This window comes from Patiria miniata, unplaced genomic scaffold (genome assembly GCF_015706575.1).
Source record: "Patiria miniata isolate m_02_andy unplaced genomic scaffold, ASM1570657v1 HiC_scaffold_14, whole genome shotgun sequence".
Classification (NCBI taxonomy): Eukaryota; Metazoa; Echinodermata; class Asteroidea; order Valvatida; family Asterinidae; genus Patiria; species Patiria miniata.
In genome coordinates, this window is record NW_024037052.1 from 12,136,431 (window position 1) to 12,160,742 (window position 24,312).

The 24,312-nt window shown below is 39.3% G+C and overlaps 2 protein-coding genes across 5 annotated transcripts in view; one reads left to right on the top strand and one right to left on the bottom strand.

Moving 5' to 3' along the window:
* The window catches only part of LOC119722078 (putative glutamate synthase [NADPH]), a 33,343-nt gene extending 12,284 nt beyond the window's left edge, over positions 1-21,059 (bottom strand). The window contains exons 1-19 of the mRNA XM_038192093.1: positions 20,847-21,059; positions 19,682-19,893; positions 18,557-18,687; positions 17,910-18,036; positions 17,378-17,503; positions 16,875-16,970; positions 9,341-9,477; positions 8,773-8,977; positions 8,182-8,293; positions 7,430-7,584; positions 6,507-6,787; positions 5,981-6,131; positions 5,398-5,532; positions 4,375-4,535; positions 3,941-4,262; positions 3,314-3,424; positions 2,933-3,130; positions 1,844-2,016; positions 802-1,015 (exon numbers count right to left, since the gene is read on the bottom strand). Of these exons, the coding sequence (XP_038048021.1) occupies positions 802-1,015; positions 1,844-2,016; positions 2,933-3,130; positions 3,314-3,424; positions 3,941-4,262; positions 4,375-4,535; positions 5,398-5,532; positions 5,981-6,131; positions 6,507-6,787; positions 7,430-7,584; positions 8,182-8,293; positions 8,773-8,977; positions 9,341-9,477; positions 16,875-16,970; positions 17,378-17,503; positions 17,910-18,036; positions 18,557-18,687; positions 19,682-19,831 (2,985 nt within the window). The 5' untranslated portion in view covers positions 19,832-19,893; positions 20,847-21,059. The remainder of the gene's footprint in view (positions 1-801; positions 1,016-1,843; positions 2,017-2,932; positions 3,131-3,313; positions 3,425-3,940; positions 4,263-4,374; positions 4,536-5,397; positions 5,533-5,980; positions 6,132-6,506; positions 6,788-7,429; positions 7,585-8,181; positions 8,294-8,772; positions 8,978-9,340; positions 9,478-16,874; positions 16,971-17,377; positions 17,504-17,909; positions 18,037-18,556; positions 18,688-19,681; positions 19,894-20,846) is intronic.
* A 240-nt stretch (positions 21,060-21,299) lies between these two features.
* Positions 21,300-24,007, top strand: LOC119722077. 4 transcript variants are annotated; one of them, XM_038192089.1, is made up of 3 exons: positions 21,300-21,405; positions 21,952-22,350; positions 22,702-24,007. In XM_038192089.1, the coding sequence occupies exons 2-3, from the start codon at positions 21,966-21,968 to the stop codon at positions 23,292-23,294; spliced, it is 978 nt and encodes a 325-aa protein (XP_038048017.1). In that variant the 5' UTR covers positions 21,300-21,405; positions 21,952-21,965; the 3' UTR covers positions 23,295-24,007. The 4 variants fall into 4 exon arrangements, with proteins under 4 accessions (XP_038048017.1, XP_038048018.1, XP_038048020.1 ...); XM_038192090.1 differs by having other exon boundaries at positions 21,319-21,416; XM_038192092.1 differs by lacking the exon at positions 21,300-21,405 and adding an exon at positions 21,792-21,808.
* The last annotated feature ends 305 nt before the right edge of the window (positions 24,008-24,312 follow it).

A 24,312-nucleotide genomic window follows, 5' to 3' on the forward strand; every position in this document is an offset into this window, starting at 1 on the left:
TGAATTCTGTCAAACATGAGTAAAACTTTCCATTTGGAAACTTCACTTATTTGGTTGTTCATCTCTGCAAACAAGATTGACATATAATTGTCTTGATTAGCAAATGTTTCGATGAAAAAACTTTCACAATATTTAGAGTGGACTGCCATGGCCTAGTGGTCTGGAGCACTGAATTCGTGGGCTGCGGGTAATTCTGCAGGTTGTGGGTTCGAGTCCAGCCTGGGGTTATGGTGCGTGTGCCCTTGGGCAAGGCACTTTTGTCACTCATTGCTACTCCCCACCCAGGAGTAAATGGGTACCTGTAAGGGCAGAGATGGTTATTGTGATTGAATTAGCTTCCTTGCGCCTAACAATTTGCATCGAGCTGTATACTCCCCAGGGAGCTGAGATGGTATTCGGAATGTTTAATAGGCCCAATGATCAGGGGTAATAATAATGTAAAGCGCTCTGATCTTAGTTAAAAGCGCTATACAAAAACCCGTTATTATTATTAATTGGTAATAATCTGCCAAGATCCATCTTTTTCTAGTTGGCTTGCTCAGAGATTTCCTCAATCTAATTCCAAAGAGAACCTTCACACATTATTAAGGAAAAGCTTCATTTAAATCCTTAGAGCTTTAATAAAAGCTATGAATTTTGGATTTGGGATAGGAGGGGATGACAGGAGTAATGAAAGAGAAATTCTGGACGTAACATTTAACAAACCAATTTATTGCATTTTCGAAGCACATTCAAACTTTTATCAAATCAATTTGTCGAAACTGAAGCAATTGTTTTTTTTTGGTTCAGGGTTTTATATACCTTATGTCCTGGAAGTTCACCTCCTTCCCCAGGCTTAGCACCCTGTGCCATCTTGATCTGCAGCTCGTCAGCATGTGCCAGGTATGAGGTTGTAACTCCAAACCGTCCCGAGGCTACCTGCTTGATGGATGACCTGGTGCTGTTGGTGGGATCGTTGCTGACGTAGCGATCTTCCGATTCGCCCCCCTCGCCTGTGTTACTCTTGCCTCCAATTCTTTTAACACATACACAATCAATAATGATAGTGTTAGATTTCACAGTTTGTTCAGGCTTAACAATTAACTAAGGAAAATGCACAGCCTGCCAACACAAAACTAATGGCAAATTGTCAAATAAGAGATATAATTTGGTATTAAAACCTTTCAAATACAGAATTCTGAAAAGTCATCTTGCCATATATCTGCTGGAAAACCTTAGATAAACTGACTCAGACATCAAATAATCTTAAATCTCAAAATGTGATTTGTGAATTCAGTCTCTTTTCTTGAGCAACTCGATATCAAATTGGCCAAAGATTTTTCTCCATTCAAAAGGTTTTTTTATGCTCTATCCAATGAGGCTAAAATCTAAGAACTTGATTTAGGTGCGTTACATCTCATTTGTTTAGTCAGAAATTTGTCAATATGAAACTGACTGTCCCATTGATCAAATTTTGTTAAAGCTAGTTGAATATTCAACAGTATCCAACCACGGATCCTCTACACAAGGATAAACAACTCATCTAAGCTTGTGTAGAAAATGCACTGAATTGATTGTCTACATGCGTGATATGCCGAATCCGCGCATAGAACAATGCATAGAACATGTAGAACAATGCGCGTGCCATAAATCCCCGACATGCAGCTGCAGGCGCGCCACATGAAATCTCTTTGAAATCTGTCAGAAATTTGACTGCAGTCTCGCACCGAGTCTCGCACATGTGGGAACGCCAATGCACGACGCACAAGGGCTGTATCACGCAAGTAACCAGAAATTTGGGGAAGTCATTTATCCTTGTGTAGAGGATTCGCAATCCAATTGACTATTAAACCCTTGAAATTACCTGTTCATGGCCACAGCAAGTGTTGTGTGTGTCTCAATGGACAGACTGCCAAAGCTCATGGCCCCGGTCACGAATCTCTTGACGATACTTGACGCTTCTTCCACCAATGACAGATCTAAAGGACAGGAGGATTTCTTGAAGTCTAGCTGGCCCCTCAGAGTACAGTCTTTAATCTGAAGGAAAATTTTTAATTAAATGAATTAAATGGATTTTTATTGATATCTTAAACAAATAAATTCCTCCATATTGTTTTGCTTTGTGAATGTTATGTAGCTTTTCCTCGTTGGTCAATTGTTTTGGTATTGTTTATAAGTGCAACATCAGTGTGTTGTTTTGATAAATTTAGAAGTAATTTTAAGGGTATCTCGTTAAAATATTTTAAACAGTAATTTAGCCTTTTGAACACAAAATGTATGACAAAAAGATAAATCGATCGTGGCCTCGTGGTCTGGAGCATTGAATTTGTGGTCTGTGGGTAATTCTGCAGGTTGTGGGTTCGATTCCAGCCTGGGGTCATGGTGCGTGTGCCCTTGGGCAAGGCACTTTGTGACTCATTGCTTCTCTCCACCCAGGAGTAAATGGGTATCTGTGAGGGCAGAGATGGTTATTGTGATTGATTTAGCTGCTTTGCGCCGGATTGGCAGCATCGAGCTGTATACTCCCCAGGGAGCTGAGATTGCATTTGTTTCATTGGCCCAATGATCAGGGGTAATAATAATGTAAAGCGTTTTGATCTTAGTTAAAAGCGCTGTATAAGGACCTGTTATTATCATTATTATTATTATTAATCAAAGATATCAAAGTCAAAAAATATAAAAAGCCATATTTTAAGATGAGACAAACTCAAATTTTGCCTCTGAGAAGATCCTTCCAGGATTGAAACAACAGGCCCTCTAATTTTTACGATTTACAAAATCAAATGTTGACGTTCTGTGACATATCTTTATAATCTTCCACTAAAACTGCAAAAACGCTCTAAAAACTAAAACTGAGATTCCTCTACGAACAACCACAATTTTCAGAATTTCAAAACATTTTTTCTTCACTTTTTAAAGTTTAGTTCATAAGTTCCTTTAGCAATAAACTTACCACTGCTTCTTGGGACTCGCGGTATTTCTCATAGGCCAGTTGACTCTTGTTGCGGGTGGCATCCTGCAGATTAGCCACGCTCAGAGGGTCGTTTATGTGCTTCTCACCCCCGCTGCGCCAATGGTACTGTCCTGGCTCCAAGCTAGTGATGATGTCACCATCCCGATCTGCATATGCAACAAAGTGGCGCTGGATTGCCTAGGATACAAAAATTGATGACATATCAATGAAAATATAATCAATATTCAGAGTCACTTTCTGGTAAATTCTTTAATTTTTTTGCGTAAAATGCACACAAATACTTGATTTATATTTTTGCAATGTTCTTGTACAGTGTAGAGCGAATTATACAAAAAAAGAAAGAAAAATTAACGAACTTACTTCTTCAGCCAAAACTTCAAATGTAGCTCCGCCCAGTCTGGAGGCAGTGCCAAGGAAACACTTGTCAATCACTTCCTGACCCAGCCCTACAGCTTCAAAGATCTGAGCTCCCTGCAAATATCGATCAACAAAGAAATCATGATGTTAACATAGAAAATAGCTTATCTCAGTGATTACTTGCTAAGTAAAAACAGGTTTAACGTCAAACTAACTACCCAGGCATTTTTGCTAGGATGCAAACTCAATCCTGCAAAATCCTCTGTTGTTTCTTAAATGTGGTCCGTTGAGGGGTGACCACTGCCTCAATCCTGCAAAATCCTCCAGCAATCACTGTCAATATGTTGAGGCAGAGCCAGTGACATCCTGGAGCAGTGTGAAGGATTTCAAGTATAATCTAGGCCTAAATTTATGCACAACTGAGCATAAACAACATCAGATCCGGCCTAAGACCTTGACACAGTGCATCCTCGAAAATCAGCCACACATTTTTGCCATATAGCCTCAATCCTGCAAAATCTTTCATTTATTTGCAAATAGGATTTTTGAGGAATTGGGGAAGGTTAGGGTCAACCAGCCACAGTCATGTGATTTGTAATACAAAACTCAAATAGACAACTCCAGTCATACCTTGTAACTATGCAGTGTGGAGATGCCCATCTTAGCCATCACCTTAGCGACACCCTTCCCCGTGGCAACCTTGAATCTTTCGGCAATTTCCTCATCCGTGTACTGTCCCCCTTCCCCTTGCTCGCTCAGGAGATTCTGATCTCGCAGGCTTTGTACGCTCTCGTAGACCAGGTAGGGGCAGATGGCGTCGGCCCCGTAGCCGAGGAGGAGGCACATGTGGTGCATCTCGCGAGCTTCGCCGGTCTCTACGATGAGACCGACACGGAGACGCTGACGGGTCTTGATGAGATGGTGATGAGTTGCTCCTAGAGTTAACAGCGAACTGTGGGTGGCAAAAATTATAATAATAAGTTAAAGTACAACAAAATAAACATAATAAAATAAATAAAACAATTTATCTAATTGCTTCAAAAAAATTTGAAAACTGCAAATACCTGACTGGTACACGTTCTGGTCCAGCATTTCTATCAGATAGAACCAGCAGTGTATATCCCTCATCTACGGCAGTGGAGCACTCGCTACAGACTCTGTCGAGTGCAGGTACAAGACCGGAGCTACCAGACTCAATTGGGAACGTCATGTCAATGGTTTTAGTCTGGGGACAAACCAAGTAATATGAAGGCAAAAACATAGTATATGGCTGGAAACAAAGGCAAGTATGCATTGATTTAAAAGATGGTTGACATGAGAGAAACTTGTTGATATATATTCCCTATGAAAAAATGGGGTGCATACCTGTGTTCCCCAATACCGATGTTCCCCAATACCGATGTTCCCCGAAATCCCTACCAATATACCCTAACCCTAGCCCTAACCCTAACCCAAATCCTAAGGATTTGGGGGAACATCGGTAGTGGGGAACATCAGTATTGGGGAACATCGGGTAGATCCCGAAAACATGCACGTTCTGGTAGAAATTTTAAGAGGCAAAAGTCCAAAACACAGCGTAGCATGACATCAATTTTGTTATGAATCTGAAAAAACTAGCAGGTAAAGAGTGACACTGGCCAAAAAGTGACACTGCAATCTTGTTCGACAGTAATGCTCTTAAAAAAAAAGCTTAGCTTTTTGCTCCTTTAAATTTATTTGAGCAACTAGCAAGGTGAAATTCCAAGGTAATGATGTTTAGATGACAATTTTAGTAGGGTGGTTTGGGGATAAGGTCGGTAGGGATGGGGATAAGATGGCTTTTGGTGTGGTGTGGGTGTTGTTGGGGAGTTGTTGGGGAGTAGTTGGAGTGGGGTTGCGGTGGGGATGGTATAGGGTTGGAAATGGTTGGGTTGAGGTAGGGCTGGGTGTGTTAGGATGGGTTGGGTGGGGTTAAGGTGATAGTTGGGTGTGGTTGGGATGGGATTGGGTGTGGGTGTGGTTGGGATGGGGGTTAGGTTGGGGGTAGTGATGGGGGTTTGGGGAGGCTAACAAATTCTTGGCTTGTCAAATGTTGAACAGACACCCACCTTCCATCCTCTGAATGTAGTCGCTTTGATAACCTCTAGATCATCTAAAGACAGGATGGGTGTGTCTAGGAACAGCCTCTTACATTGGAGTTCACTTGGCTCCAGAATGTTACTCTCTGGACCGATGGGACATGCCTTGATCAACAAAATCAAAGAAACAATCAATTACGAAATGTACAAACAATATCCCATTTGATGATATCGCATTCTTAGATAAAACATAGGTTAAACAACAATATGATTGCCTGGGTCAGGTCATGTCATCAGCAGCCAATTTCATAGAACTGCTAAGCATAGAAAATATTTGCTTAATAAAAACAGCTAACCGGTGATAAAGTCATGGGAAGCACCGTGGGATACTGAAGTCAAAGTGGTGTAGATTTAATGGGTTGGGGGGGGGGGCAAAATGTCCCTACCCCCCCCCCCCCCCCCCCCCTCTAAATCTGATAATTGAGAACATGTTGAGAAATACAAGAATTTTCTGGGAAAAAAATGTTTTGCCCCCCTCTAGAAAAAATCCTGGCGACGCCCATGGACTCCGCCCCTGCCTTGTAGTTTATAGTAGGTTTTTGAAGCAGCATACCAATGACATGACGATGTGCTCTCTGATTGGGTCGATGGGTGGGTTGGTAACCTGGGCAAACAACTGCTTGAAGTACTCAAAGACCAGCGGGTTGCGTTCTGACAGACAGGCTAAGGGGATGTCGTTACCCATAGATCCTAGAGGCTCTTTCCTGGGAAGATAAAGAAGGTGATTTCGAAATGTTTAACTCCAAAATAAATCCTGGACGCTCCTCAACCAATACACCTTTGAAATATTGAAGGTTGACTCACTGCGTACACTCAGAAGACATGCAATTTGTTTCACCAAATGTAGGCCTAATTAAAAGTTACCCTTGTCATTTTGCAGTTACAATTTGATATGCTGGTTAGCCAAGTTTCTCGCGAACTGCAACAGGGCCTACCATAAACAAATAAAGCTATACTTATGTGGCCCAGTTAGGTTATATTCTTTGTATGAAGGATAAAGTGTAATACAATATGAAGCATACGTGTGAAAAACAATAACTTAGAACACATTCCAGAATACTATTTTAATAGTTCCTTACTTATTCTTGATGATTGGGATGATCAGCATATTCAGATGTTCCACGCTGTACCCAAACATCGGCAGGCGGTGATCGGTCTGCACGGACAGACGATTCTGATTGGTGGTTGCCGGGGACGACGGCTTGTGTGCCTTGTACAGATCGGACAATGTAAAGACCTGTTCTCGCAGCCACTTGCTGACTGGCCGTTGCTTAGCGATGCCCAGCTTCAGCTCCTCATCCTTGGTGACTTCCCCGACGACAGTATCGACCAATAGCATGCGACCTGGCTTGAGACGACCCTGCAATGAACCAATGAATGAGCTTCAGAAACTTTCAAATAAAGATTTATGGTGCCAGTAGTTTTATACAAGGGATCACTGCAAACAGTAGAAACATACAGCTAGATAATAACTTATGACAGAATCAATCCTTTTGTATGATTTATTCCTTTTTAATAAAAATTTGCACTCATTATCAGCAATAATTAGAAAATTAGAGAATTTGAACACAGAGGATGTGCTAAAGTCCACTTGACGGTACTTCAGGCAGAATTTTTTGGTCATTTCAGCTGCTTCAGTTGCAAAAGAATTCCAAAAGTAAGTGAATCTTTCTATTGAATGAATTTTATTTTGTTACCCGATACTAAGATCTGTGAGTTCACAACCCAAAAATTCTTTGAGATTTTTCATTTTGAACAGCTTAACGGTCATTTGAAACTTCACGACAATGCAAAAGCGAAACAACTTTGATGTCACTAATCATTTGCAGCGAAATTCCCCCGAGCTAAAATGTATTCAACTTTTACAAACTGGCAGTGCAAATTTACCCTGACATCACATATTTGCATTAAGTTTTGCATTTACTTTTGTGCAAATGGGCTTACAGAGTATGAACCCGCCTAAAGACTGTTTTAAAAGTAACTTTTTAAAAACTGTGTTAACCTTTTGGGCCACATCAGCATGAGGGATGTCCACTACTCCAACCTCGCTGCCCATGATCATGAAGCCAGACTTGGTGATGTAGTAACGTGATGGACGCAGACCGTTACGGTCAAGAATCGCGCCGATGTAGCGACCGTCCGAGAACGTGAACAAGGCTGGAAAGAAAGAAGGTAGAAGTTTAAACAAAAGAAATCATTGTGAGAAAAAGATGAACTAACAAAAGTAGGGAAGCATTTAAGTTCTGGTGTCAGTTATGAAGCTAACTTTTTTGTTCGATTAAATAAAGAAAAACTTGGTGAAAAGGAAGGCTTGCTTTCAAAAAATGAAAGAGCACTGCCAAAAATTCTAAAAGCCAAAAACGTTCAAACTTAGCCACAAAAGTACTTCTTAAGGGAGTGGGACGAACGCAAAGAAATATTTACTAAGGTAAAAATGATGTCACCTTTAAAAAGTTCTTGTCAAAGAACAATGTTGCGAAGGATGGGTAATTTAAATTTCCATGATAGACATTATTAAAAAAAATATAAATAGATGCAAAATATTCAATCACACGTTCGATTAAATGAAATAGTTACCAAAAAGGCAACGATTAATCGTTACAAGAAATTGTATAATTACATTACAGACTTAGATATTTTCAAGAATGTTTTCTTCAAGACTTAACAGTGCCAACCAGAGTGGGAGGGTTGTTTTTTTGTTTGTTTTGTAACCTAAAGGACGATTGGATTTATGCAGAGATTTTGTAATAATACCTGGCCCATCCCAGGGTTCCATAGCGAAGGCTGCCCATCGATAGTAGTCTCTCTTATCTGGATTCATCAAATGGTCCTTGTGCCATGCCTCGGGAACCATCGTCATCACAGCCTGAAACACAATAAAAAGTCACATTATGAACAAATTTAATGAAAGCACAACAACTAAAGTAGGGATGTATGGTAGTGGTTAGAGTTTGTGACTCATGATCAGAGAGTCAGGGGCTCGAATCCAGCTCATATGTTGTGTCTTTGGGCAAGTCACTTCATCTCTACTTGCCTCTCTCCACTCAGGAGTATAAATGGGTACCGGCATTAGCTGGGGAGTAACCTGCGATGGACTAGCATCCAATCCAGGAGGACTAGAAATATTCTCAGTCGTTTCATGCTACTGAAACCGGAGATAAACGCTGGCCTGACGGGGCCATATTGGCTCGTGACAGACTTTACTTAAACTTTACAACAACTAAAAAAGAACTTCCAAAAAATACTCCAGATATTTGCAAACCAAGAATCTATAAGCCGGGATGCTTAAATTCTCATAATTCTCATCCCGCCCTCATTTTGACAATCCGACCCGCCCCCTCCTACCTCAGGAAGTGTCCTCCCACCAGCCATGATCAAGAACTCCAGGACGTTGTCAAACTGTCCCGAGTCCGACATGCCGTTCTCAACCACGGGATAAAGTCGCTTGAGCTGGTCACCGTAGACTGTGCTGCGCATGACGCCCTCCCGCGCATGCATCAGGTTGCTGTTGCCTCGCAGCGAGTTGATCTCACCATTATGGGATATGTACCTGTTTCATTCATAAAAAGTAGAAAACCTTGGGGTCAGAGGTCACCTCTGATCACGTGATCTTGTCAAGTATTTTGAAAACTTTTTGTAAGCAATGCCATTCAAAATAATGATCAGTATGGCTAATCAAACTGAAAACCTGCTGTAACAGGTAAACAATGGATGAGGAGAAGCAATTGTTGCAAAGTACCTTGCTGAGGGACACAAGTTACCTTATCCATTGGATTTTAATAAAGTTCACAGTCCAAACTTGTCATATTAAATTAACAATTTGTGTTACCCCCTTGATTAAAAAAAACCTTGGTAACCATTATGAACAACCAAAACTACACAAACAATTTAATAGACGGACAAACAAACAAACCTCATCGGATGGGCCCTCTCCCAGCTTGGGAAAGTGTTTGTGGAGAAGCGGCTGTGGACATGGGCGAAATGGGTCTCAAAATCTGGCTCCTTGAAATCGGTGAAGTACTCAAACAGCTGCTTGGGAGTTAACATCCCCTGAAAAATGCAACAGATTAAGGAGAAAAAATTAAACATTCCTTCACCTCATGTAAAATTATTACACAAGTTAGGATATTAACTTACAGTTTTGTTTACAAGAGTAACCTCAATATACACACTGTATCTATCATTCTAGCATGATCAATAAGCATGATCAATTCAGAAAGATTTGAACCTGTTCTTAGCGGGCTGAGGAAAGGCGCTCCATTAAAAAGCAGGAATGTTAAAAAAAAATTCGGGGGGGGGGGGGGGGGGCAGGGGAATTATCTTATCAAAGATACATCTCCTCCGTAAAAATATATAGAAATATGAGTTATGTACGGTGACAGCTATCAATATTTCTATTAATAAAAAACATGGGTGTCAATGGGGGGGGGGGGGACAAGTCCCCCACTTTTTAAAGTGGGGGGCCACTTTTTAAAGTGGGGGGATATCATATCGTTTGTCCCCCCCCCCCCCCCCCCACTTTTTCATCCCCCTCCACAAAAATGTAGCCTACATATGATTCTATAGCTCAGAATAGCTGATTCAATTACTCCAAACTTAAAAGTGATATTTAAATTATGATCTTTTGCTCAGAAAACACCACTTCCTTAGGGCTTCACGCTTCGCGCTCGCATTAGTTCCGATCAACGAATGTCCCCCCCCCCACTTTTGAAAAGTGATTGACGCCCTAGATAAAAAAAAAAAAACAAGTAAACAGACAGACAGACAGATAAACAAACAAACTACCCCCTTCTGAAAAAAAAAATTTAAGAGCTTTACGGCTCAATTAATAAAAATATAACCGCAAACAAATTCCACTGGTTGTATTTAGCATCAATGACCAGATGTATTTGACAGCACTGTTTTGCCCAAGGGTACCAACCACGTACAGTGGACTCTCCAAACCAACACAAATATGCAATATGCTTCAGACACAATAAATAATTAAATTGTATAATTAGATCGCCCCCTCACAACACTACAGCTGGGGTATAATTTTTGAATTGCATTTTCCAGGTGAGCTAATGGATTGCAAAAGGACTTCCGTTTCCACGCGCTTTTTGCGCACAACAAGCAAATTAATTTCATTAACAACTCGGAAGGATAGCGAGAATGTAATTTCGCATGTAGATGGCGTTTTAAGAAAGAGTAAGTAGTTGACGTCATACAAGATCTTTTTTGAGAGTCCAGAAGGAAATGAATTTACAAGCAATAAGGAAGCTCTACGATTAAAATATGAAGACGAATACAAGCAATTTGGGTATTGCTATTTCTTTTCTTTTTTTCTTCTTTATTTTAACTTCAGTAAGCTGGTGAGAAGTTATAATTTTTCAAAATGTTTTTGAAACACGCTCATTATCGCTTCACTCATTAGATACTGAAGTAAGAGGTAAAATAATTTCTGAACGATAGGCTCACTCATTTCAAGTTTTGCCTTCTTCAGTAGTTGATTTATATCTATCATAGTTGTAAAAAGAGAAAATTTGAATAGGACTCAAACACTGAAGTATTTTTTTAGTGGATTCATTAATGTGTGATTTATCTAACAAGTTGGTTTTGAAAAGTTGAATCTTTAATTCTCAAATCACTAACTTTTTGGGGTCTTGTGGTACAAACAGTATTGTTATCTTTCATTTTGATGTAATTTCGGACAAAACTACAGGTATATAAAGATCAAATTTGTAGGTAATTCACACTAGTATTTTTTTGTGTAAATATATAAGACATCACTATCCACACAACCTCTTGCAAATTATGCCTAAATTTGGAGGATTGGATCACATGTTCTTTCTTGAATTTCGGCAAACAAGGGACAATACAGGGACTTCATATTCTGACTTGAGATCCTGTAAAGACCATTACTCATGCAAGCTGTGTAAACTGTCAAAAGGTATTGATGTTTTTGGGGAAATATATAGGTCTCGTTCAAATGACGTCATTTCCTACAGACCATCCACGTGCATTGGCATTTTGAGCGTCAACTAGCATAACGCGCATCGGCTGCGTCGTATTTCGAACACATTTCGAGCAACAAGCGCGCGTGTTTGGAACATTTTCAACACTGCGCAATGCGTGCTTGATTGCGTAACAGTGGCCGTCATTGAGCGAGCCCTATTGACCCTGATAACAAAGGGGCAATGTGCATAATGTCTAATTGATGTACCACTTATTATCAATTATTATTCAATAAAACAACATTTTGAAATTGTTGACGTTAACAACCTTGGCCATTCATGCAATGTTGCCCTTGTACAGCAAAAGGATACAACATGTTCAAAATGTGTTCAGTTTAATGAATGATCTATGAATTTTGGAGAATTTTTGATTTTCCTTGTTGGCTTATGTAATTTTTTAATCGAGTCTGCATATACTTTTAAATTTTGCAAAAACTTTTAAATTGTAACTTTAAAACACTGTTTTTGTGATTAAGCCTCTAGGCTGCTATATATGCATCTTTAAAATAAACCACAAACAGAAACTAAACATAGATGTTGTACACAACAAAATGTCAACATTTCTAAGAAATTAACCAATCTTAGAAAACTGTTTACATGCTTGAATTCCAAGGGGATATTCCACCCTACGTCATACACCACAGGCTAAGCATTGATTTCCCAAGAGGGGCCATGATAACAGCAAAATGCGACAGCCACGACTTGACACAAATGCTTCGCTCTAGACGGTGAACGAAGGAGCGTCGGATCGATTCGCCGTGGGCGAATTTTGACGTCATGTCTGGTCTACGGTATTTGCTTAAGGACGCTTATTGCAACACCGTCATCAAAAGGGCAAATCGTATTTATCATACGGAGTTGGTATTAACATCCAATCTGCCTGGGGGATATGCATAATCCTTTGAGAGGATCACATGATCACATATAGCCGATTGCAGAGTATAACGCCATCAGATCAATAGACGAGATTATACGTTGCTGATAACAGTGTGCGTTTCCTTTGATATCACTGTCTTAAATAAAACGCAAAACCTAGAGGGATGCAGAGAGGCGAAAAGCATTTTCTTCTTAGTCTGGTTACAAATTTGTTCTTATATTTAAAATCAAGAAGTTTCTTGTAAATAAATCAGTAAGGCCTATAAAATATTTGTATGCTTACAGTAACCCGACCTACCTGGATATTTTTAGGTAAAATTGCCGACCTCAAACTGTTTATTGCCTTGCCACATCTACCTGGATATTTTTAGGTAAAATTGAGGACCTCAAACTGTTTATTGCCACATCTGGCCAAACTTTTAAATAAATTACATTTTTAAATTTAAAGAAGTCGTCCCCATGCAATTTTTATGTGTGTGTTATTGGTTAGTTAAACAATAAAACAAGTTCATTAAACAGAAACTGATAAAAGAAGCCTAAAGTAAACAAATTAATTTTAATTTTATACAAGACCGATAAACAAGCATTAAAAAAAATTTCAAGAGAAAATTGTCATACCTACCTTGATTATTTTTTGGGCATTGCCGAAAAAACACAATTTTTTTTCTCAACCTAACCCCCACCCCCATTTCTTGTGAACACTATTTCTGAAGTTGCACCGTAAATTCTTCTTATCCTAAAGATATAACTTGAACATCAACCTATGGTCACCATTCAAACAATACTTCTTGACTGCTGCACTGAGCAGTACACATTTGGCCATAACATGCTGCGCAACTGGGATGAACACTTGAGCTTAGTCTCAACTTTGCTCAGCAAATTTGCTAACAAAGACAGAATGGTTGTGTTGACCGAATCCTTTAATCTATAAACCTCACTTCATCAGCTGAACAAGTATTGTACATTTATTAAGTCTACTTGTGCACTTATGCCTACTTGTATGTCGATACAAGTGATTGATTTCAGTAGCATGATGTCAGCAGTACCATATCCCCAACTCAATCTAAGATCTAGGCCCTATGCATCGTAAATAATGGATCATCCCTAAAAATTACTGAAGTCTCAAGACTTATAATTAAGAAATATTAATGGGATAAAAAACCTGCTTCCATAACCAGTTACTGCCATGGTACCCCTAAAGAAAGAAATAATTAATAGTATTACAGTAATAAATAATAGTAATAAATAAATAGATCTCGACATCAATCAATACAATTAGTCAAAACCTTGAATTTTTCTACTGGTACAAGTATCATACTGCCTGACAGTCTAGTATGATTAGCCATAATTAACCATGGACATTAATTAGCAATTCTTAATATTCTGTGACATTGTGAGGTACAGAATATATCGTAGTTTTATTTTTTTTCGTCATTCCTTTTGACATTCAGTTTCAAAATATGTTTATCATTTCCACAGCAAGACAATTTCCTCAAATCAATCTCTGTGCACACAGAACCTGACTCACATTACTTAATACTGAAATTTGAAACTGCGTCTAGACAACATTAAAAATCCATGTAGGCCTAAGCTAGAGTCTGTGCTTCAATTTCAATTCCAGCTTTTGACAACGACAAACTGTTTCTCTTATTCTTTTTTTAACACAACGCCATTTATTCAGGACTAAATCAATCATTTGTTAATCGTCACCTATTATTTTCCTATGAATAAATGAGAACACAATCCACTTCCGAATGAATGACCGTATGACGTAAATTACTTAGAAGCCTGAATAGGACAGCGCTAATGGAATTCTCATTGGAACACCCAAGGAATCGCCTCTCAATGCATGCCTTACATGCAAAGACGAAAGCTTAATGCGCGGCTAGGGCCTCTCCCATAATGAATATGATTACCGACTGCTTGTACAAGGCTAAGAAAACAGTGGGCGTTTGCAATGTTAGAACGGCTTAAGGCTTTGTGGACATGCGTGATTTTATCGCCCATGTATCTTAAATATACTAACCAATACAATGTACCAATATATTTACAGTTTCCAAAATATACAAATGGATGTTTTGTGAGGGCCAGCCTCTCTTTGTTCCTATCTCAATTACAGGCCTTTTCACACTAGAGCCTCTCAACCCCGGTTGAACTCAACCCTGGGTGAACCCAGTGCTACCCGGGTTTTAGCTTTTGATTTTTTAACCCCGCGTTCAACCCGCATCATTGCACACTTGTTTTGTAAAAACCCAGCTCATTTCACTCGGTTACTACTGTTTTGAACCCTGGCGAGACTTTCAACCCGGGTTGAAAATCTCAACCCTTGTCTGGAGCAGGGTTGAGTGCAACCCAATCATAAGGGTTGACTCAGGGTTGACGCAGGGTTGAACTTTTTCAAGTATGAAACGCCGCTTCCAACCCTACGTCAACCCCGCGAAAACTCTGAGATTATTTTGTCTAGTGTGAAAAGGTAACTGACGGACTATCTGACTGACTGATTGTCACTTGTGACTTAGGCTGTATATACTGGTGAGGGAAAATGGGCAGTGCTATTGTATAGGATTACCCTGTAACACCAATGAACGGGATAAATCCGGCTCAATGTATAGACCAGATACATGACATAGCCATTCAGAGTCAATGGCTTTTGTGCGCTCTGACTTACACTTGGACCTGCTTTACTAGGCTTTTCTTGTTTAGGTGTTGAAATAAAAGTATTGAAAAAAAGGAGAGACAGGGTTCGAATTTAGCGCTAGCCCGCTAGCCAAATGCTAGTCAAAACAGCGGCGGGCTAGTCAAACTATTCCTTAAGTAGCCTGGCTGGCTGATCAAACATTATTTGGCTACGGCAAAGATGAAAGGACAGGAAGAAATAAATCATTAATTCTGAGGCAAACCTGTATCAATTTGTGTCTAATTTTTATTAACTGTGTAGGGTTAAATTATTAGATCTGTTTATTAAAAACACTGACAAGATTGCCTCAGGATACACAGTTTACATGTATGCACATTGTTGTTCATGAGACACTCTATAAAAGAAAAGGATGCGGGCTCGTGAAAATGCCACGCTGGGTAATTAATAGTCTGTTTCAGTAGCCCGGCTGGCTAGTGAAAAAAATAAGTAAAGGTCAAACCCTAATAGAGCTTCAGCTTCTGAACACGTCATACGTGAGCAAATTTTCAAGTCTGGCAGAAAAAAACGATTTGTCTTTCAAAAACATTTGAATTCCTTTTACAGAATATACCTTTCACAAAAATGTATGCACAGAATAAACAATCATAACGACAATTTGATCCGTATAGATCCTTTAAAAAATAGGATGGATTAATTCTAGACAAACTAATCCTAATTAAAGAGAAACTAAGCCAATTTTTCCATCAACTTCATGTGGCCTTTAATGCAAACAGGAAGTTTATGACATCCTGGATGAAGAGCTTAACATTTGACAGAACATCTGTTCTGGAATTGATGAACCAATTAATTTTTTTAATTAAACCCTCCCTCTCTGGCTGGCAATTTCAACAAGGCCAGCCCAGCAGTCACAATATATCAAGTGACTGTTTTTAATAATTGAGTGCTCCCTGCCTTCATAAAGCAGGATTGACTGGCTGCGATACAGTATAAACCCTGATTTATAGCTCTGCTTTGACTGTAGGAGATTGGTAAGCCAGCTGTGCCAACCAGTCACCTGCTTTTGTCTATTGATGGAATTTGACTGTCACAGTGCCTACAAGAAATATGACCTGACTGTTTGTGACTAGCCTGTGTAAAAGGCATGGCAGGGGAACAGGATTGAATTTTTGACTGTCTGTGACTGGTCAAAACAAAAGGAGGGTTGAATACACCAAGGATATATTTTTTCAATACATACACAATCAGAATACTGTGAACATCGGTCCCAGACAATTGTGCGCATATTAATTTGCTTCATAGATTTTTAATTAGCACCATAGATTTTTAATCGTCTTGCCTACATTCTGTGCTTGCCTTGTCAGTAAGTCAGTCAATCAGTCGGGGAGTCAGTCAGGCTATCCCTTCGGTTCGGGTGCAGCAACATAATCTTGTTGAAATGTTATCTTTTCGAAATCTTTCTTTTCCATCAGTTTTGGTATGGAGTGAGGCAGTGGCATTATTTGTTGTACTGCTTTAAAACCCTAACTCCCTAGGCCTTTTTGCTAGGATGTAGCCTCAATCCTGCAAAATCCTCCAATTGGACTCTCGAAAAATAGCATATAGCCTCAATCCTGCAAATTCCTCCATTATTTCTTGAATATGGTCCATGGAGGGGTGACCACTGCCTGAATCCTGCAAATTCCTGCGACAGTGACTGATATGTTGAGGCTTGGCCAGTGACATCCTGGAGCAGTACGGAGGATTTCAAGCATAATCCAGGCCTATTTATGCATGGCTGATCAAAACCAACACAAGGTCTGGCCCAAGACCTTGACAAAGTGCATCCTACGAAATCAGTAACGCACTGCTGCCATGTAACCTCAATCCTCCAAATTCCTCCACTTTGGCAAAGAGGATTTTGAAGGATTCAGGGCGATTAGGTTAAAAAAGATGTTATTTACCTTGTATACTATGGTATCCACAGATAGGTTGCATATGTAGAACCGATATCCCTGGTTGGGAATGGTATGCGTGGCTTCCTTACGTAATGCAAACACCTGTCAAAAAACATTTAAATTGAGATATTTAAAGTGAGATATGTGCAGATTATTGTTTAGTGCAACTAGTGTAACTGATATCCCAATATCATACATACATATTAAGAAAATCTTAATGTTTACTTAATGATATGTTATCATCTTATTACATATGGTATAAGTGCATTACACAATTTTTGATAAAACTTTTCAAAATTATATTCAATAGACAATAATGAATTATTAAACAATGTTTTACCATTCTTTTTGGAGAAACATGTGGGAATTGAAAAATGTCATATTTATGGCATTTGAAAATTACAATAATATCCCAAAACAGGAAATATTGCAATTTTTGAATGATTGTTAAGACAAAACATCACATTTGTTTCAAAATCAAACTAAGGATTGGAGGAATTTTGTTTTACCTGTCGTTTCAGTTCATCTCCTTCCGTTTCCCCGGTAACGAACACCTGACGAATGAATGGTTCTCTGGACTTGGATATAGCTCCAATCACGCTGCTGTCGTGGGGAACTGTCCGCCAACAAAGGACCTTAGAAAAGCAATAAATTCCAATAAAAATTAAATAATCTGAAAATTACCTCAAATCTGGGATATTTCTGTCAATATTCTGCAATATACAATGTCGAAGATTGATTTCAGAATTTGTACTTGGAAAACAAAATCCTATCCTAAGGGGTGATCAAATATAATAAAAAATTTAGAGTTGTATAATTTTTCATCACTTTATAATTTATAGATATTTTATGGATATTCTTTTAAGAGTTTGACTTGTCTAGGCATAATTTTCTTTAACTTATTGAGTTTGTGTAAATATAAATATGTAGATATAAAAAGGTATTCCTTTTTCTGTAGGATTAATTTAATTGTGCTTGTTAATAACAATGCATTTTTTTGCAGGGGAAGAAACTTTGGTGTAATATTTCAAAAGTACTTACATTAAGTTTGCATTTTGCAGCTATTTCATCGAAAAGCTGTTCGCACTGAGGGGCAGTCTCTTTGTCCAAAAAGATCATCCCCGTAGCGTAATGTGTCAGTCCAGGGAGGCATACACCTTGCTCCTCCCTGTAATATTACAAAATAAAATACAAATCAGAAAGCTTTAAAAAAGTAAATACAAAGAAAAGAACCATACTATGCTTTTGACCTTGACCTCAATTTCAAAGACTGCTGGCCAAAGAAAATGACAGAAAAAGACAAAATATAAGAATATCAACTCTTCAAAAATAGTAACATTGAAAATGTTATTAAACAAATTATAAGGCAAAATAAAAAAAAAATATGTTTAGCATCCCGCCCGCTTCCTTATGGAGGTCGCCTCCTTGTTTTTCTTTTAAACCGAAAAAATGACATCATTTTGGTCTCTTTGTCTGTTACATCTAGCCCATATAAAGCAGGTATGTCATTTCCTGTGTCCAATGGTGGCCATTTAAAAAAACAAAAAACAACTGGCTGCCATCTTACAAAAAAGCCCGGTTGGGCGGTCACTTTGAAGGAAAGAAAAAAGCCTCCCGCTCCCTTTTTTTCAAAAAGGCAAGACGCTAAACAGGTTTTTTTCCCTTTTATTTGGCCTAAGGGTACCAACCTTAAAACACGGGCGTATAGCTGATGCGGAATGGCCGTCATGACCCCAGCGCCATCGCCAGTATTGTTGTCCCCGCTACATGCCCCACGATGCTTCATGCGGCACAGCATGACAGAGGCATCCTCTAGAATCTGATCATGAAAAACCGGCACAGAAATGCATCTTAGCTTAATACATCCAAATTTACTAAAAAATAAAAAAAATTAAACTAAAACTAAAGCTACGGAAAGTTGCATACTGCCAAAAATAGAAAAAAAACCCAATTTAACATAAAAACTAAATGACGAACAGAACCATATGTTACATAAAAACTAAATGACGAACAGAACCATATGTTACATAAAAACTAAATGACGAACAGAACCATATGTTACATAAAAGATGAAACAGGCAAAATTAACAGTTGAAGTTGGGAAAAACTATTTTTTTCCCTTACAAGATAAGTTTATCTGAAATAAAACCAAAAGTGGGGGAAAGTTTCCCCCAAAAGTATCTAATAAATCTCTAAAAAAACATTACCAAAAGAGCAAATTTTCAAAATGTATACATTTCTAGATTTCTTATAAATTGTCCATTTCTGAGGAGGTATTTGATTCTATTCAACAGTTTAAATTTGGAAAGAATGTAGCATCAAGATGCCACTTCTTTGGTTGTGTACAAAGTCTATGGAGAGTCAAGTGCATTTAAAAAAAAAAAATTGACAAAATTGGAAATGGCTCTCAGTCCCAAATTCATGTCTCTTCAACATTTTTGCAGTGACTGACCTTCATTGAGATAATATGATTAAAGAAAAGTGGCATCAGGATGCAACATTCTTTCCTTAGATTGTATTCAAATATTATTACAGAAATGTTCCAGCCATAAGTTACCCTCCCCCCCCCCAAAAAAAAATCTGGTTTCAACAGGCATACACCCAAATAATTGCTTATTTGGAACTTTTAGGCATGCTAGTTTTACCTTTTTTGACTTGATTCCGTCTATATCTAAGATGAACCTGACTCCACATCTCCTGTTGTGGGTCGTACAGCCCCCGGGCCTTAGGTAAGGCCCCCCCCCCTCCCCCCCCCCCCCCCCAATTTCACCACGACACCAGGCATATTACCAAGACCAAATAATTATTGTTACCTTTTTAGACTTGATTCCATGTATATTAACGATGAACCCTACTCCACACGCATCTTTCTCCTGCTGTGGGTCATACAACCCCTGAGCCTTGGGTAAACCTGTCTGTAGGTCCAGCTCTGGTAGAACTGAAGTACCTGCCATGTTTGTCATTCAGCAATCTCTGTGGCCGGCCGACAGCAAAATTTCTCAGTAACTGCTGTTAAAATTCAGCCCTGTGCAAAAGAAAAAGCAAAAATTCACTATGTGCAAAATTCAGAGTCTCTTAACCCCAAGAGCATAACACAAAAAAAGTCAAAATTTGAATACATGTATATTTGTACAAAGTTCATTATTCACATATCTTTTCTTCTTCGAAGCCTACTGATGCTTAGTTTACAAGAACACTTAAAAAGCAGATATTTTATGCAAGGTTTCTTCCAAATTCTCTTCCGTGGATATCAAAGTGAAATGTTGTCAGCACAATAGAACTGGGAAATAAGGTAATGTGATTTGTTTAACATTGACTCTGACCCTTTTAAGTATCATTTTTTTTTAATAAATAAACAACAGGTTAGAATTGGAAATTTTATTGTCACATTTCCAATAATTAGGACTTACATGACTTAGAACATAAGTTTCACAAGATTATTAAAATGGATTAATTTTAAAACATACATCTCTTTGAAAGCTGAATGCAGAAGTAAGTTGCAAATAATGTTTAAAAATTCTCACCAAAAATGACTAACAAGGCTTTTCGATGGCTTCCGAGTAGCGACAAGAATGCAAATGCATAGATGCCCAGGCCATGAATTTACACGCACTGTACGCCTGGTGCTGACGTGTGAAAAAAGCATGCAGATCAGACGTGGAAAAATCATTTGAGAATTTTAAAGGCAAGGTATCGAGCATGTTTTGCATGCGTGATCCAAAAAGTTCAAGTCTCTTTGAACTTGACACTTGTTGTAATAACAGATGTGACTCAAAGACAACAATGCGCTATTGTCTAATTTACACGGTCAAATCATAAATAAACGGGGTCAGAAAAAGGTCAAGAATGTAAAGCATGCGTATTGTGCGATCGAGACACGAGTCAAAACATGCATTTCCGGGGATGATAGGTCTACAATTTTACAACTGAATTCGTCGCGTCAAAGTCCAACTGAACAGGGCATAGACATGAACTTACCCATAACAAGAGCTAGGTAGATTGACTTCCAATATCTCTATGGTCGTATATTTCCCTCAAAAATGACAACATGCCCGTAAAGTGTGGCCGGGGACGTCGAGGACATGTGTCTGTGCATGCCTGCTGAATTATGCGCGGCAGCAATTACGCGTACGATACACACGTGCTTGGACTACAAAACCAAAACAAACGCACGCGCTATCCAACCGCATAACATGCACGGGGCATGCAGAGGTCTCATCTATTATGACCCAATCAGCGCGTTGTATATAATGAGCCCCAAAAATATCGACCAATCAAGCTGCCGCGCTCTGCGCGGGCCAAGCTGTGAGCTCCGTATTTGGATAGGGCGCTTCCAAATAAGGCACACAGGCGCCGGGAATTTATGAATGAACGTGTTTGGGCGCATGCACTGAGGAAGTGGGGAAAGCTAGGAGTACCGGCGGGAATTATTTTCGTGCGATCTTTCCAGACTGCTCTTACAGTCACTCGTATTTTGGCCGGGACCTGACGTTTTCCTGATTTCGAAAGTAAGGCCTCATTTTCTCCATCAACTCAGGTGAGAAATTTATGAGTATTTTAGAATTTAGATTCTCCTGCTACAGCGAGAACAATATTTCAAGAAATTCCTGCGCTAAACTGAGATGCGCGGTTCCATTAGAGCTAGAGATGGCCTGCTTTAAGCTACGTTTATTGTGTTTTATAGCTCCATGCTTTCACATGGAGGATCTTATTCCTCCATGCTTACATAAGTTTCAGCTAGTAAATAGTAATAGTCTAGGCATATATTGCTAGAGCACGAGTTTACAACAAATGTTAAGTAACCTCCTATTTACCTAATTATAAAGAAATACAAAAGATGTTATTGTGTGTGATTTAATCCTGCAGACGAAGTTAGCGGGAGCGGGGCCCGGATGAAAACTGATCACGCACTCACTACGTGGACAGATGTACAATCACGTGTACGCATACACGAAATGTGCTTAAATATTACAGACCCAGCAAAATCATGTTATAAATTTCCAAGTACTTTTCCAAATTAAAAAGATAACAACGGCTGAATATGAATAAAGTGCTAATTATGTTCATACCATTTTCTCCACAGAAGCACGTTTTAAGATGACTGATGTGGACGTGCAATTTTACGGCTCTCATCACCTACATCTCAACCCATTCGACAAGATGCCTGACGTCGAAGACGAAGTAAGGAACATTGCAGGTTCCTTGATAGCCGGCCAGACTGATTCTGCAGATTTTGAGAGCGAGATTGTCCGATGCCAGGAACGGAGTTACTTCGAGGGACTCTTGGACGGGGATGCCCCGGAAATTTCTACAGCTTTTTACGCCAAAGAAGATGGACCCCAAAACGGGACTTCACCGGATGATTCTTCTCATTCAAGCGAGGAGGCAAAACTCAGCCAACCCGTAGTTCGTGTACAAGGCAACGGCATTCCAGCGTCGTACGAAGTTCGAGGTCTTCGACAACATGAGATGCCCGTGATCGGTACGGAAAAAGTTCTTTGTCAGCACTTTTGACTTTGCAAAGTATCGCTATATCTTTTCACAATCTTGGACTGCTTTTATTACTATAATTTATTGGGGGAAAAATTGAAAGAAATGTTATAAAAAATGAAACAAACAGACAATGAGACATGTACTGTTTCTCGAGAAAGATCAACTATTTATTCATAATTTGCACTTTTTTTCAAATAAATAAAGGTTAGTACTTTAGGGACGTAAATTGATGGATTTTTTTCTGTTCTTAATTTTATTTTCCACTATTAATTCTTCTGTCTTTAAATGTGGTAAAAATAATTTTAAAAATAATTTTTAATTTGTTTGATTTTATTGACAGGTATGCAGATTGACCCTCGCATCATGCCAGGATTCAGGTACCGAGTCCGCATTCTCAGCGGCGATTCTACCGAAATGACCCAAGAAACTCCCCGCTACCAGTTCCGCGGCGAACCCCTCCATCTCCTCCGTATCGGACAAGGGTACGGCAAGCGGCTAACCTTCACATCGGAAAGCCTGAACGACAACACCAACTTCTTCTGGTCCGATACCAATCCTAGCGGCTACGGATTCGGCATTGTGGCCGTCCAGACGGGAGACGAGATGGTTCTGACCGATCTGGCCCGGCGGCCGATCGGCACCGGCACGGTTGAAGAGGCTAGCCCCTGCCAACTTGAACTCGGAACGGAGACCTTGGACGATCGCGACACGGGCAAGAAAGCTCTCGTTAAGCGGGTCTCCGTGATCATGAAAGTGCGGCTACGGTACACGTGCGAGAGGCACGGGATACGGTCAATCCGGGCGTCCGAGACGGTGATTGTTAGGGGAGTAGCTCAGGTCATCAAACGGTCCGGAGAGAGCAAAGCCTACACCAAGTGTATCGAGCAGCTGGAACTCCCTCATCTCGGAGAATGCTTGCTGTACTTGTCCTAGTCCTGCCACAGTACTAAAATATTTAAACAACAAAATAAGCAGCTGTAAAAGATTACTTCCTGAACTGCATCCAAAGTTCCAAACCAAAGAAACCCCCCTCTCCCCCCCCCCCCCCCTCCCGAAAAAAAAATTCAGTGACCCAAACCCAAGTGATATTTTGTGTGGCTTCCGTCAATTAGATCGATGATAATCTCATTCTTAATCTTCCTTGTGATTAACCACACATACTACATTGTACACAGCAACAGCGACGGTCATCTTTTTTCCATTTCTTAAGACTGTCATCAAGTGTTTGTCCTTTGAATTTGGAAAGCTTTGATACCCTTAAGTGTCGACATAACTTGTTGTCTTTTCTGAAAAGCCCGGCTTGCCTGTAAGTGTATTGTTATGTTGTATAATTAAGTACACACATTCTAGGGCAGCTCGCATTAAATTTATCGCATTTTACACGAGATGCAGTTTACAAACGCCTTCTTAGAAACCGTTTCAGAAATATTTCTTCCTGACTTAAAACAGAAATACTAAACAACGCGACCAAGCAGCAAAACAATGCAAGAACGAATATACATGTAATCGTTAAGAATTATACGCACTATAAAGTTTTAAATCAATTAACACTCAGTGAGATTTATAACTCATTTTGCCGCATTTAAGTCACAAAAGTGCTGATTAATCCAATGAAAGTGTACATAAAAAATGTGTTAAACTTGAAAGTTTTTTTGTAAATACAGCCCACAGTTTTACGATGTTGAAGCTGTGAAATATATTTATTTTTTCCTGCCTGTCTCTCTCGCACAAAACAGCAATTGAGTTTGCATATTTCGCTGTTCAGTGTGTGATCAACTTGTAGTTCTTAAATGTTGCGTAACTCGGCATCGATCCGAGATTCGAATAAAGCTTGCAGGTATAAAAAAAAATGGACTGAGGCGAGTATTAACTTGTGTAAGTTGTATGAATAATCGATTTTATTTATTACGAATTAAAGGGTTCATGAAATGAATTTTTCCTAGGAACATAT